This window comes from Penicillium citrinum (genome assembly GCF_028827155.1).
Source record: "Penicillium citrinum strain IBT 23319 chromosome Unknown utg000006l:1.0-3011923.0:1.0-3012962.0, whole genome shotgun sequence".
In the NCBI taxonomy this organism is placed as follows: Eukaryota; Fungi; Ascomycota; class Eurotiomycetes; order Eurotiales; family Aspergillaceae; genus Penicillium; species Penicillium citrinum.
Window position 1 is genome coordinate 2,981,466 of NW_026622691.1, and position 14,802 is coordinate 2,996,267.

General features: G+C 44.5%; 4 protein-coding genes across 4 annotated transcripts; all 4 read right to left on the minus strand.

The window, feature by feature from the left end:
* Positions 1 to 1,979: 1,979 nt before the first annotated feature.
* N7469_007652 (A4/G1 family peptidase) lies at positions 1,980 to 2,802 on the minus strand (the record flags this gene model as incomplete). The annotated part of the gene is given in 2 exon segments (XM_056646570.1): positions 1,980 to 2,543; positions 2,554 to 2,802. The coding sequence occupies 2 exon segments, from the start codon at positions 2,800 to 2,802 to the stop codon at positions 1,980 to 1,982; spliced, it is 813 nt and encodes a 270-aa protein (XP_056500011.1).
* Positions 2,803 to 5,051: 2,249 nt separating this feature from the next.
* N7469_007653 (Zn(II)2Cys6 transcription factor) lies at positions 5,052 to 7,885 on the minus strand (the record flags this gene model as incomplete). Its single annotated transcript, XM_056646571.1, has 4 exons — positions 5,052 to 5,425; positions 5,489 to 5,783; positions 5,812 to 5,864; positions 5,920 to 7,885. The coding sequence occupies 4 exons, from the start codon at positions 7,883 to 7,885 to the stop codon at positions 5,052 to 5,054; spliced, it is 2,688 nt and encodes an 895-aa protein (XP_056500012.1).
* Positions 7,886 to 9,243: 1,358 nt separating this feature from the next.
* Positions 9,244 to 11,288, minus strand: N7469_007654 (nucleobase cation symporter-1 family protein; the record flags this gene model as incomplete). Its single annotated transcript, XM_056646572.1, has 6 exons — positions 9,244 to 9,696; positions 9,773 to 10,497; positions 10,569 to 10,581; positions 10,643 to 10,879; positions 10,981 to 11,051; positions 11,189 to 11,288. 6 exons carry the CDS (start codon positions 11,286 to 11,288, stop codon positions 9,244 to 9,246), a joined length of 1,599 nt encoding a protein of 532 aa, XP_056500013.1.
* A 1,420-nt stretch (positions 11,289 to 12,708) lies between these two features.
* N7469_007655 (M81 family metallopeptidase) lies at positions 12,709 to 14,226 on the minus strand (the record flags this gene model as incomplete). The annotated part of the gene is made up of 1 exon (XM_056646573.1): positions 12,709 to 14,226. One exon carries the CDS (start codon positions 14,224 to 14,226, stop codon positions 12,709 to 12,711), a length of 1,518 nt encoding a protein of 505 aa, XP_056500014.1.
* Between the last annotated feature and the right edge of the window lie 576 nt (positions 14,227 to 14,802).

The following is a 14,802-nucleotide window of genomic DNA, read 5'->3' on the forward strand; positions in this document are numbered from 1 at the left end:
TCCAACACTTGGCCCTTTGCTTGCTTCTAGGCTCTATTTCCCACAACGGTCGGTAAGATATGATAATTGCAAAGCTATAAATCCAACTCAACTTCGTATGGTAATTTTCAATTGCTTCATATATTAATATTGGAAAACTGTATCAATCTTGGAAGATGGAATTGCAAAGCCGTATTTGCCCGAAGGAAGATGCCCAAAAGAGTCTTCCGGGTACTCCAGAAGGGAGGAGCTGCTATTGTTCCCTTGAAGTTGGATATGGGGCTATTGCGATTGATGCAGAATCTCTGGATCGTATCTTCATGGCAAAGAAGCTAAGACCGCACAAGCGACATGCTATGATTGGGACGTATGCTCTTCATTGTGAGATACATGACCTTCTACCGTATTAAGCGGACATCGTCAAACTCCTAACAGTAGATCTGGATATTCCTCTCGGGCTTTTGCACCATGTAACGCTGATCACCCCATTCTAAAAAGAACTTCGCTGACACTATTGGCCCAGAGTTCCATGAATGATACACTGGCAATGCTTGTTAATTGCGGTCAACTACAAGATGAACTTTTTCGGTTGGCTTCACGAGAGGAGCTTGCAATCTTGGGGTCGTCTGTTAATATTACTGGTACCAGAACCAAGGTGCCCGTGGAAGATATTGAGATATTGAGCTTGACATCAAAAAAGCTTCGGATATCATTATCAATTATGGGAGACAGAAATAAAGCTACCCGCGATACTCCTCAACCATGATAGATTTCAAAAATCATAAGCTTTTACGTTATGGAGCATGCTATGATGTGGTTCAAGACGCGTTGTCGCGTTTCTGTGGCATAAGATTTCCTGATGATCCAGGAAAGGAGAATTTGTTTTTGGGAAACATATCACAAGAAACATCGCAATAATAATGGGAGGCTATGTGTTCCAAAAACCTACCTGATTTTTTATGGGAATGGAACTTGAGGAACTGGAACGAGGCTAGACGAAACGAAGAAGATTGGACAGGCTTCATTTGATCAGAGAATAGAGCTGGCTAGTAGTTCCTTATAAAACCCTTCTTCTCACAATTGTGATTCAATTTAAGAAAAGGATTGATAGATTTTTGAACCCAAGAGGCCATAGATATTGTCAGGCAAGTTCGTCAGCTTAGTAGTGGGTAGGTCAACGACTGTGTCGAAGATATTATGATGTTCGATTGCTGCTGAGAGACTTCACCGCACTTCCACTCTAGCTATATTTAGTATGTCTGTGTGAACGTTCCAAGCCCTTGAGATTGAAAACATCTCGGCTCAATAGAAGCCCCGTTTGACAGGGCCAGCTAGATTATTTCAATTCATCCAAAAATAAATCTTCAAATGTTTTTTTTTGAGAAGGTAATACTCTAGTGATCCCGGTGAGCTATCTAAGGATAGTATTAATGGTGTATCGTGCTGGTCTTGAAAAAAAGCCAGTCAAGTTTTCTACAAGGTTCAAGATTGTGTATGATAAAGACTATCATTACGACGTACTGGTGTCATCTTGGATGGGACCTTGAACAACTTGCGAGCCAAGGCTGATTCGATTGTTTCACAAACATTACATCTGCACTTCCCGAATATCGAGGTGCCTTTAAAAATCCCATGCAATTATTACTGCGATACGCTGAGCCTGCTACTTGTAAATGTGGGAGAAACTGACAGGTAAAAGGTGGGTTCGGCTATAGCAAAATAGTAGATTCAATGATAAGAGCTGGCCTTCTTGAAAGAGCGAGGATAGCTTGTAGAGAGTCATTACATTGCAGATACAAGGACAAGAACATGTGGTGGAAAGGGTCATAAGTGCCATTGATCAGTTGGATGGTCCTCGTAAGCGTTTAAAGTGATCCGTATCCAGAGTCTGGGAATAAAAGATGACAGAGTTGTGGACATAGGCGTGATGCAAAGGAACTGAAAGTTGATCTACTAACAATGAACGTGACCCTTGGTTGTCTATGGATTAGCCGCCATTATTAAACGTATTTAACTGTCACGCTATTATCGGAGACGGAGCTGGAGGTGAGAATCGAGTTGCTTTGCCTGATATCGATGAGAGTTGCACCTGAAGGCCCAACACTAGAGCCGCTATCGGTGGCCTCGGCATTGGAGAAGGTGACAGTCCCGAAGTTAGCAAATGGAACCAAGGAGTTATTTGACTCAAAGTCCTCTACGATCCACTCCGCATTATATTCACAAAGATCTCCGTCAACTCCTCCATCGAATGAATGCGTCACTGATTTGCCAGTTGAAGTATTTTCGACCGTAGCCGTGCCGGCTGTCTTTGAGCTCGCATCGACAGTTACTTTGATCACATCTCCAGCTGCTAAGCTGATGCCGCTAAAGTCATATGCGTAATCCGGATACCACTCATACCAGGCGTCGTAAGACACGGAACCGCCTTGAATACAAAAGTCAATACCAGTTTGCAGAATTGCGGTACCGCAGGTGTCTCCATCAATGCCAACCCACGCAGAAGCACAATACTGCTTATTGGTAGACCCCCCCAATGGGGATGCTGGGGGTAGGGACGGTAAACTCTGCAGTAACCGCTGTGTATCCGGTACCAATAAGAACCGCACCAGCCCAGTTAGAACTGTATTCCTCCTTAGAAGTCTTGTTGAGGTGAAGGATTTGATCAGTCCCGGGTACATATGGCGGATGGCTTAGCCGGCCCTCAGAACGGGCGACTTGAAGGCGTCGACTTTCATGGCGTTCTTGACGTTTTGCAGTAAGAGGCGCCGCGACGGCAAGAGTACCAAAAAGTACGATACTGAGGACGTCGAAAGATAATTTCATGACTGGAATTTGAAACCGTATATTCGTAGTGAAGGATATTGAAGAAAGAGAAAAGTTTAGTAGACTGAAGACGTAGAGGGTAGAGAAACAGGTAAATTTAAAATGAAAGATTATGTGGAAGAGAAACGAAGTGGTCGCCCATGGGACCTGGAATTATATACTATGATTCTGACTATAGAGCAGAGCCCGAGACAAATTGCAGGGCTGCGATAAAGATTCGAAGGCTCGGATATAGTATGTGCCAGATGTCTAGATAGGCTTGAACTAATTTCTAGCCTATCATCATCAGTCTCCATGCTAGTGCAACATAATATAAATGACCATTGCCTCCACAACCATGAATATAGGATGTCACGCCGTCGGAGACCGGTGATATGGAATGCTAGCTCTAACTTGCAGCCTGGAGTAGTCTGCAGATACAGGTGCCGGGGGAAGAGTTGCCACGGCTCATATGAGAATGATTCGCATACGAAACCTCGGGATATTAACGCCATCCAAGTACCGACCTCATGCATTCAATATATTCGACCAGCTGCTGGCCATGATACATACTTGACACTGCCCTTGATGAATAACATTATAAATCAACCGGCAGGGCTTTACTTTTGTTGAAATTAAGAATACTCTCCAAGCCTTAGCTAGGACATTCATAAAAAAGAGCATTTTTATCGCCATGCCGGCAATAGAACACATGCAAAGACGGAAAGGGCTCTGCCTAGAAGTCGAACATGTGCATTCGGACTATATTACTCTTTTTTGTAAGCTAAGGGCCGTGATAATAGCATTGATGACACCGAATGACGATCCGAATTTGTCCAGAGCTGACACTAGTCAGAGACTGGATTGCAGAGTGGAATATGCAGATAAAAACGGATTTCCGGCGGATATGAAAGCCACAAGCCTACTCACAGCATAATGACTGATGAACATAGTCCTCATTTATGAATTTAAAATTTGAAAGGGAGCCTCGTCTAGGTAGTTGGCCACGATCAGGGTGGGAGCGGCCTGTAACTTGGTTGCCGATAAGAGATGAGGATGCGATGTTACTGTGGCGCACCTTAGGGTGGAAGCTAGTAAAGCAGCCACTGAGCGGAAGGGCGAAAGGATACAATAATGAGAGAAACAAGCTTTGTTCAAGCAAAAATGCCGAGATCACTTAGGCATTGATTTGGCAACAATGCAAAGTGTAGAATGTCAGGATCCATATGATTGCAGAAAACTTGCTTTCAAAATGAATGTCCAGGGCGAGGAGTCTTTATTCGGAGTTTCAAGATAACGGGCTCCAGGTTGGATACGAAAAGAGCACAAGTCTCCTTATGCGAAGAGAATGACCAGGGTAGCCCCCGCATCCTCGTTATCCATCGTATTTGCAAGGTCATTTAATACGCCACACTGAATTGGACTGAAATAACTTGATCGAATTCCGGAGCTAGCGATTATCACAAATGCCCGAACCGCGAATCATTTAACCGTGGTATTGATTAGTGGGTCCTAATGCGCAAAGGGGATTGTGACTGATGCATAGACCCACAAGACCAGACGAGGATGCAGCCAGCATCACAAAAGCGGCCGAAGGATACACCAAGGAGACAGAGACAATAGAACTAACCTTGGAATAGTCTGCGAATAGCAAAAGCACTACTATCTAGTAAGGGATTTAGACCTTGGAAGTGAGTGGAGTGAGTCTTGTGACATATTGTCTCCAAAAATGCCCTCGCGGAATATTCGTTCAAAACTAACATAGTTAAGGTTCCATTAGTAGCAGTAGCCAGACTGGGGCGGTCTTGAGAAGATATAAAGCAGATTCGCATGAGATAAGAGGAGATATCAAGTCGTTGGAGAGAGGTAAACAACTTCTCCCAGAAGTAGTTCCCCTGACCAAGTTTCTTACAAGATCTACCATGCAAGCCAAACAGCTCTTGAAATGTAAGAGTAGATACTAGTACAATTAGAAGATAGTATCTTCTATGGACAGCCTGAGCAGTCATTCCGAGTTAGATATGACCAATGTTTGAAAACGGTAAGAATCCACAATAGCTTTCCAAACTCTAAGAAAGGGCTAATATATGTTGATAGTACTACCTATTAATAGATATTACTACGTAGTAGTAAATATCTAGTAGTCACAATTGACGTGTACCTAAGCTATATTCCCACGAAATGACTTGTCGAACTTTATAAGCCGTGTATAAGTACACCGACTCCTTCTATTATCAATGTTTAAGGTCTATCGAGTCTTTCAACTGACTCTATGTCCACCCGTTGGTGTCGAAAAAGCCCTGGTCTATGTGGATACCTGTGTCGCCTGTACCCATCGATTCTGGATCCTGTGAGGAAAATTGATCCTCTATAGGACTCCAGAAGTCTGAGATATATTCTGAAATGTTAGCCTTTGGACTACCAGATGATTGGAGACTTTCGGGTGTCGAGAGAGCGTCTTTCGAATATCCCACATCCTGCAATCGTCCATATTGGGGAGAGAATTGAATGCGCTTTGCTGACCAAGAAGACTGCATGGGGCCATCCGGATCGGGTGGAGACTCAGGAGAACACTGCGAGAGGTGAACATTGGCTTCAAATAATGAATTTCCAACTGAGTAGCCTGTGTCTGAAAACCCTGACACTGGAAATGGAAAGGATCTTGGGAAGGAAAAGCTTCCAATACTATCAGTTTTTCGTATCATACTATCTGGTAAGCTTTTGGAGACCAGGGATTCGCTTCCTGTAGTGAGTTCCCTCGAGGTTCGCTGAAACAGGAATGACTTGTTGGAAAAGCTGCCCTCCGTTGGTGACTCAATTTCCGCTAGCTTCATTTGCGTTGTTATGGTCGACATCCCCTCAAGAATGGTCATTGACTTTTTGGCAAAGCGGCATTGCTTTTTCAGCCTGTCAAGACCGGCGAGAGCAGCAAGAGTTGAATAGTCGAGGCTTCTGAATGTCTTCAAAGCTGTCAGCGATTGCCAAGATTGCACAACTGCCAACTGTATTGGTTCACTCAGATGTTCTTACCAGCTTTTCCCGGACTAATCGTGAATTCCATACAGTGAAAAGAAGCAAGCTAGCTGATGAAAATAATCAGCCTTAGTATCTTTTTAAATGAAGTTTGAGCATATTTACCCGCAATGAATATTTCTTGGGCCGTTAGGTAGGGTGCCGTAATAGTGCCCGTGTTCTGGATCATACGGTGCAGATGAAGTGCTGTTGAAGTTGCTTCCGTAACTTTGAAATAAATGGTCTGCAGCTCTTCCGGTGTTTCTTCGCTCAGAGCCTGAATGGTGGAATTAATTTCTGCGCAACCTTGAACCAGCTCCGGAGGAACGACCACGCTCCACCGATAGAGGGCAATGACCGATTGCCAAAAATCAAGCTCCATCAAGAATTTGTCTGCCTGGGGTCTTGACATCGGTATTGAAGCTCTCCAGGTTTCTAGTCTCGAGATCATATCTTGGCGCCAGCAACCAAAGGATGAAAAGCCGCCCAAGACCGAAGATACATTATGATCCGGACTCGACGACAAACCTCTCTTGCTCACGAGAGAATATCGATGTTGAAGTACAGTGTGAATTTCAGATTGGAGAACTCGAAACTTGAAGCGATGACGAGCGGCGTACTTATATCCGCTTCTATCATTTGATACCTTGAGAGAACCACGGCGTGTAATGAACTTATCATCCAATGTAGAAGGGAAATGTGTCGTAACGACATCGTCTGGAATAAAAAATGCCCTTTCAAGATATGGTGCGACTAATCGATCTAGGCTATAAACACACCACCATAGCCGACGTCTTAGATCCAGGAGCCAATCCACATGCACTGTATTATTTGAATCTGTCGGAGTGGGGACCCCTGAGCGAGGGGGATGTTCGTCCTCAGAATATAGTCGAAGGTCTATCGCAGACCGAATGGCAAGATCGAGAAGCGTCCCCAACCCTTGAGAAGTCGATTCAAATAAAGCAAAGCTGCAAAGAAGAATAACAGCCTGCAGCTCTTCAAGATCGCTGGTCAGACCAATGGTCCCAGGCAGGTTGAAGCAATTCTCCAGACAAGCCATTGCTGAAGCATAGTAATCATCGTAGTGGTGGCTATGTGTATGTGATCTTTTGCGCTTTCCGAGATCTGGAATACTCGTCTGAAAATTTCTACCAGCGACCTTGAATTTTACGAGAGAATTTGACATTGACGCAGCGCCTATAGCAAATACAATGAAAGCAAAGTAAAGCTGCTGCTTTGAGCGTGCCGAGTCTTTTGCTGAATAGATCTCATCAATCATGTTTTCGAAGTCGGGGCGATGTAAGACGGGTACGTGTAGATTAGTGTGAATGAAATACTCATCCACCAGTTGATTGGCAACCTCGCGATCTGGAAGCTTCATAGATCCATTAAAAGTAGCCCCAGTACCTATGGAGAACAAAGACGAGCGGATAGAAGTACGCTGAGTATGGGAAGTACAGTATATGTGGTCTTTGCGCATTATTTCGATCTTCGCGTCTTTTCCGGTAAGAAGATCAAGGATCGCAGAATCTGAGTAGTCGGAAGATTCAGACAGCTTCAAATTGTCCGGTTTCGTCACTTCTAGGTGGGTTCTCAGATCAAGGACTTCGACGTCAGCAGTTGACGAGGGGGGTATTGTCGCAGAGGTTTGATTCTTTGTGTCTATATGGCTGTAGGTCGTTGGGTAGTTGAATTCGATATTATGTTCCATTAATATTGCGTTCAGAGATTGGATCCTATTTTCCAAGAAGTATACATAGCTGCGAGGTATTTCTTGCTTGGTAATGGGATCATACCCAACACATTGGACTTGGGCTTTGGCGCAGGATTGACACTGGGGTAGATTCTGGTCGCATTTGTGTTTTCGCATGCGGCATCGATGGCATGCAGATACGTTGCGAAAGGATGAACTTGACGATTTTGGGGCTGATTTGATAGACGCAGAAGGGTCGAGAAAGTCGACCATAGTAGAGCTATCGTGCAATTCTAGCGAAGGGTCCGAAGGAGAAACCTTTTGAGAAAAGGAGCTCGAGGGTAATGATGACTTTTGCTTGTTGTCCAGAACAAAAGATTGGGGACTGCCAGTATACATGTTGAATTGCGTGTCAATAATTGGAATGACATAGCAGGCCCCGATCGGGTTTGAAATGATCGAATTGTGAGCCACTTGCAGGCCTTTGAAACTACTCCAAAGTATAAGCAGTGTTTTCTGGGGTTTGTATCGTATATTAGTGTGCTCTGAATACTCTGAAAGATGCTCGTGACCAGCAAGACTTAAGTTCTGGGGTTGAAGCTAGTCTCAAACATTATGACCATCGTGGGGATAGTCGTCGGACGGACCCCGGCAATAGATAGTTTGAAAGGCACACAGCTATCACCATTTCCGTAAATGCCTCAATTGTGGCATAGAGATTACTCGATGGAAATAGCATTCTGAGAGAAGCATTTCACCGCGTGAGGACAATCAAACGAATCAGCCTATGAGATGCTATCTACCCATTACTCGATTCGAATGTGTTTAGTTGTGACCGATAAGAGAACCAAGGCCTTTTGAGAGTTGGATTACTCGATAGAAATATAAAAAATATCGGACATTGTCCGCTAATACGCTGATCGTGAGGTTTCCCGCGGAAAGCTTACATGGCTTAGAGACGATCCGACTAAAGCGGAAAGGATCCGGATGTTAGGAAAAATAAAGATCATTGGGTGCCATTTCTACCGATTAATTCTAAAGAGAAGTATGAACCAGTAAGATGGTGCATATAGTGGTTTGAAAAATAAACTATCCGGTGAGCACGAGCCCAAGATCGAAGGACTGCTAAGTAAAAACAGCGAATCAAGAGCAGGAAAATGATGATAATTGAGCTGTGTATAGAGGGATTCTTCAGCATAATCAGGGTCGGGTCCTCGGCAATGATGACATTAAGAGGGGTTGTGCATAGTAACTATAGCCTAATACATGGACACACGTACATTCATGTGTGTATCCCACAGGGGCTGGAAATGACTTTCTGATATTGCCTCCCCCCGAAATGAGTTAAATGACACAACAAAAATGAATTTGAGCTGCTTTGTAGACCTTGAGTAGCTACATATATATGCTAGCAGTTTCTACCTTTCATGTGTCTTTTAGTGGTAGAAAGTGACCGGAGTCCACTCCAGACTAGTCGCCCATTTTGTTCCGTGAATCTTCATACATATCTGTTGCCGCTGATCGATACTGGCAATTATCCGGAGCAGGTGTATTGTAAATGATGATCCAAATGGTCTAACAAGCTTATTTACGGCCCTAAATCAGAGTACAGAAAGTCCAATATGGTCTGCTTAATCAAAGGCCCAGGCAATAGATGGGGTAATGTGGGTAATGCACCCTGCTAAGTGGGGAGCATCATAGGTCTATGCCCGACATCGGCATACTCAGTTTCCCCTCACAGACACAGGATTGTCCACCTATGCTTCCTCCACTTGCTCCACCTTCTTTTCATCTGCATCTGGAACGGGGTTTACCTCATAAGGAATTTCGTTCCATGTATCACTAGTTCCGGGAATCGGGACAAGCCAGGCCAGAAACCAGTAAATACCCCCTGACACAATGAACCCAGAGAAATAATTGACATTGTAGATGTAGACAGCCCCAACCGGGACATCAACACCAACAGCACCGGCAAATCCAACGATGTTGATGAGGATACCACAGAAATATGCGGCGTAGCCGTGCCAAGATACGCCATAGAACCCATAATAGAGACTGTCTTTTCGAGCACTATAGAGCTCTTCAATATCGAGATATCCTCTGCGGACGAGATAATAGTCACTGGCCATGACACCCGCGATTGCAGAGAGAAACACCGAATAAGCGGAAAGGTACAAGGTGAAATTGCTAGAGGAGGAAACAAGAGTCCACTAATGTGAAGGATCGAGATTAGAATCTCGGAGACTATAAAAAGAGAGAATCAGAGCAGATGCATGTGGTACTTACAGGACACATTGCTAGTCCAATTGCTGCGCAGAAATATCCCCCCCGTCGGATGGTACAGAAGCGTGGAAGAAGTGCAGTCAGATTGGTCCCTGCCGACACTGAATTTGCTGCAATATTTGTTCCAAGTTGCGCCAGTGCGAATCCACTGGAAATAACGAAGATCCCAAACCTCTCCGCTGAGCTTGCACCTTTAAGAAACATGCCCAGGAGAGTCAACGGATTCCAGACAGCTTGTCCGAAAATAACCGTTGAAGAGGACGAGACGATGATACCAATGAATGAAGTGACAGCAAAGCCCACTGGGATGGTGATTAGTTGGGGCCACAGGGCATCCTTCGGTTTGCGGGCATATCGTGTATAGTCTTGGTTATTAATTATGAGTGCCGCAAAATTAGCTATGCAATTCAAGATGCTTTTGACAAAAACCCAGGCTAGGGCGCTGCCTTTGGCCGTGCTGGGTTGTGTTATTATGGGACCAAGGCCATGCGCGCGGGCAATCGCCCAGGCAAAGAAAGCGATTGCACATGCGGGTGAGAAGTACGCCTTAACAGTGAAAAGATGACGAATTTTGTAGATTGGAAGCCATAAAGCTGGAAGCGATCCAAGCCAGAACAAGAAAAAGCTGACGAACTGTTTCGTTGTGACCCCAGCCCCTTCTGGGATTGTATTGGGTAAAGTCGCATAACTGGGCCAGATTGACTCTATCATCAAAGTCACGCATTCTCCTGCGCACCAAATCAAGAAGAGCGAGTTAGATAAGAGAAAGAAAAAAGTACAAAGATTGAGATTGGCATACCCCCAAGATAAGTCTGGTGGTAGTGTTAGAAGTTACTTTTAGAGTCTTGGTCAATCGAGAGACAGATGACATACCTGAACACCATACCACATCACAGCCATCGCTGCTCGATTGAGGATCGGCCAGAATGATCCCCAGATTCCGAAAGAAGCTCGATTCGTTACGGCGAATGGTATTCTGTATATAGATGCGATACGGCCCATCAAGTAAACGAAAAGGGCAGCAATTGTGTAGCCAATCCAGACGCATAGCCAAGATTGCCACCAGGACAAGCCGTCAACAATCATAGATGAAGATATCATCCATGTGTTCTTTTGAGCACATCAGAACCTTCGACCGGTCTTATTTGAAATCGGGTTGTATTTCTCATTTCTTTATGCAATTGAGGAGTACAATGGAGTCAATGACTTACGACATTCAACGAATCCGCGATCCAGAAGGCAACAAAATTCAACCAGCCCCATTGTCTTCGTTCTGGCTCAACTGTGTGATAGCAAAAACATTAGTAATCAACCAACAGCTTTTGAATTTGATACTGGGCTTGTTGCCTCTGACACTTGAGTCGTGGCTAGCAATCAAGGACTAGACCAAATGTCCAGGGCTTCTGCGTCTATTCTTACCTGGCTTGAGATCGTCGTTGGTAAGCATCAATTGTGCCGTAGAAAGTCCCGGATCTGTAGGGGTCTTGAGCTTCCCAAGCCAATATCTCCATTGACCCATGCTTGCTACTGAGAGTTGTTCCTTTGCGGGTATTTGATGCAGGATAATGATATTTCTGGGCCAGGCAGATATGAAGTGGTCAAGTAGTCATTCAATCTACATGTAAAGTGACGAGGATTTGCAGAAGTTATATACTATTTCACTACTAGTGTATCAGGCCTCACAAGAACGGCCGCGGCAAGTGGCACTTTTCTCGACACTGTGATCTACTGCCAGCATGTTACTAGAAATCTCGGAACCCACTATCTAACCCATGTGAACTCTAACCCCGCATTGCTTACCGCTAGAAAGTTCGCAATCTTGCCAGGAGGAAGTCTGCTTTTGTCTTCAGTATCCACTTCACCCCCGCGGGGACTGTTTCAATTAGGTAATACCCCAGCTTTGCGACGAGATCGGCCTTAACGCCAGGTGGGTAACGATGTTTATGTTTGACCATGCGTGCTGTAGAAGGCATGGGAAGCAAATTTCCAAGTTTATGACTAGATTCCATATGACAGAATATGAATATTTGATAGAAGGTATCAAGGTCTTCAGAATATAACCCATCCGTGAGATCAATTATCAGTGAAGGTTATCATTTCCTGATAACGTTTACATTTGTAACGCTTCGAAGGGTCTTGACAGGACTTGAAAGTGATTTCTAACTCAATATTCAATCTGCAAGGCTCATATTATCAGCATCTAACTTCAAGGCTAGATCTAGTCCTGTCAGGTGAAAAGAACAAAATCAGGGATCATTATCCTGCATATCATCAAGAACGATTCGAACAGACGCATGTCAAGACCTTTGGTGTAACCTAAAACGTCTCAGATCTTACATTGACTTATGATACAGCTTATAGTTTCGGTTTTACTATCGGTGAGCACCGCTAGGCCAATATTCCTGTCCAATAAAGATGAAGATTTCCCGATTGAAATGTCTCTCCGCGGCGAAGAGAGTAATGGCACTTAACAAAAGCTCTTATGTCTGAAAAACTACTCATGAGTCTCAAGATAAAGCGGAGTATTTCAAGGTTAAGTAATATGGTTCTACTTGGTATATTCACAAACCTTGGAAGGTGTGTCAAAGGTGAAAGGAAGCATGGATAGTAATAACACAATTCGATATCTGGAAAATGTATTTCTATGGAACCTTGAACTTGGTACTAGACTTCCTTCCACCTTTCCAATGCTCAAAGTTTATACAAAGAGCAATATTCGGTTATAATTTGGAACGAAGCTAGTACATAAAATCATGAAACCCTCAATTGACCGCGTTCGAGGGCCCCATGAGTTCAATGTCGGACCCGATGTCTTCGCGGAGAATGTAGCCAAGCATCTACCAAACATATACTACTAGAAGAAATAGACAGGCTGAAAGATTTCACTATGACAAGAATGTCGGGGAACTTGATAATCCGGGAAGGACCCTCTTTTGACATTAGAAAGGCTTGTTGGACATTGGAATTAACTGAGGTGTGAGTGTCGGTTCCGGAGAGAATTTTCTATCAAACGGCCACATAGGTCGAGAAATTTTCGAATGGCCCAAGCGGCATAGGTCCTGGTCAACACCACCAGGCGTAAGGGCAAGCATCCATTTTGCCGCCATGTTAAATAATTCCGGCTCCAGATATCCAATCTTGACGACGACAATATCCGCGGTTTGGGGCTGCAAATTCAAATCCGTGAAGTCACGTTCATGATGATACGGCTTGCGTAGTTTTGTCAGAATCACAAAGACCGAGCCAATCTGAAGTACAGACTCCACAACAGCATCCTTATCGCCGAACTTTATAGCGTGAACTCTGCCGGTCAAGGTCAAAGGACCGCAGTGGATATTATCGACTTTCGCGCCGGCCGTTACTGTAACGATAGTCCCAACACCTGCGGCTACAATGATATCAATAGCCTTGGGCCCAGGGATACTGGCATATATGACTCTTAGTTTCTCGCTTTGATGGAGGTCTGGGAAATTCAAAATTCTAGCAAGCCCCCACGTAACATCACCAGAACCTCCTGCGGTTGGATTATCACCCGAGTCTGAAATGAAAAAAGGTCGATCTGGCGATACAAGCGCTTGTGCAATACATTCGTCAAGAGATCCTGTGGGAGCACCAAAATTAAAATATTCACGAACTTTCCAAAAGTATTCAGCCAGAGATTTAGCCTTCCCGATAACTTCATCGGCTTTCCACCCAGTTACAATCACCACTGCGTGATTTCGTGCCTCATCCGCCCAAGCGTATCCGACCCAGATAGCAGCATCTAATACCTCGGGACATGATTCCACCTCGGGGACAAGCCGATAAAGACTTTTTGCAGGTTCCATACGTGTGGAAGTCTGTTCTCCTGGAAGTAATACCGGCACTTTTACCCAGGCCTTGAGCGGACGCTTTGGGAGGCTTGGACCTGCCTTTAAGAGATCCACAAGATTTCGACAAGCTCGTTCTTTAGTTTCAGATGTATCTTCATGGGGGGCCGTTCGATAACAAGTTATGAGATCGATTTGGTGGGCAAGGTCTCTGGACACATTGCCATGCAAATCCATTGATGCTGAGACAATAGTCTCCGATCCCACAACACCTCTGATGCGTCGCAAGAGCTCTGCTTCGGCATCTTCCATACCCTCAACACACATGGCCCCGTGAATATCAAACCATAATCCTTGTAGTCCCTTTCCAGAATCCGAAATGATATCGGCAAGTCGCGAGAGAATTTCGGTGACGAGCTCCTCAAATGCTGACCGGGTCACCGTTCCACCTGGAAGAGCGTGCCCAATCAATGCACCCTGCCAGTTGGCAGCATCTCCTAAGAGTGTGCCAGACTGGAGAAATCTATATTTTTCAATGATCTCGTCACCACGGCGTGGGTGGAAAGCTGCTGCTGAAGTACGGGCCGGAGAAAATGTGGACGTTTCACAGGCGAGCCCCGCAATGGCGATAATGGGGTAGTCGGACATGGTTGTAGTCCAGTACGTCCGAATGATTGTCTCTCAAGAGGTTGGGGCCAAACGAAGTGTATGGAACGAATGAAGAAGATCAAATAAATGGTGCAATGAGAGGAGCTTGGACTAATGTTGTGGTTGCTTCCCTCAACTCTGCTGCAACGTCCAAGTTGCTCCTCATCTGTTTCAGCCCCGCTTCATTAGGAACCACTCGGTACACCTCGCTCGTACAGGTATCAGAAAAGAAAAATTTCCGCAGAACCATGAATTTTATTGAGTTTGCCTACTTATATGGCACCATCTATCAAGAAGTCATTGGAATTGCGATAAAGAAGGCGGGAAGTGACGGTGTTGGATGACAATGGGTGAAGAAACTATCTTTGTCTGCCGGTTTACTGCATATATAAGTCGACAAAATATCATGAACTATACGTGTGATATACGTCTAGGAGATTGAAATATCGAACTTTCATATACTGATTATACTATCTGTTCACTTTACAAGCAAAGGTTCGTGAAATAATGTACAAAGGTCATTTAGTCCCAGTTATTCGTATCTTATTGAGATTCTTGCATTACGAGACTAGCAAT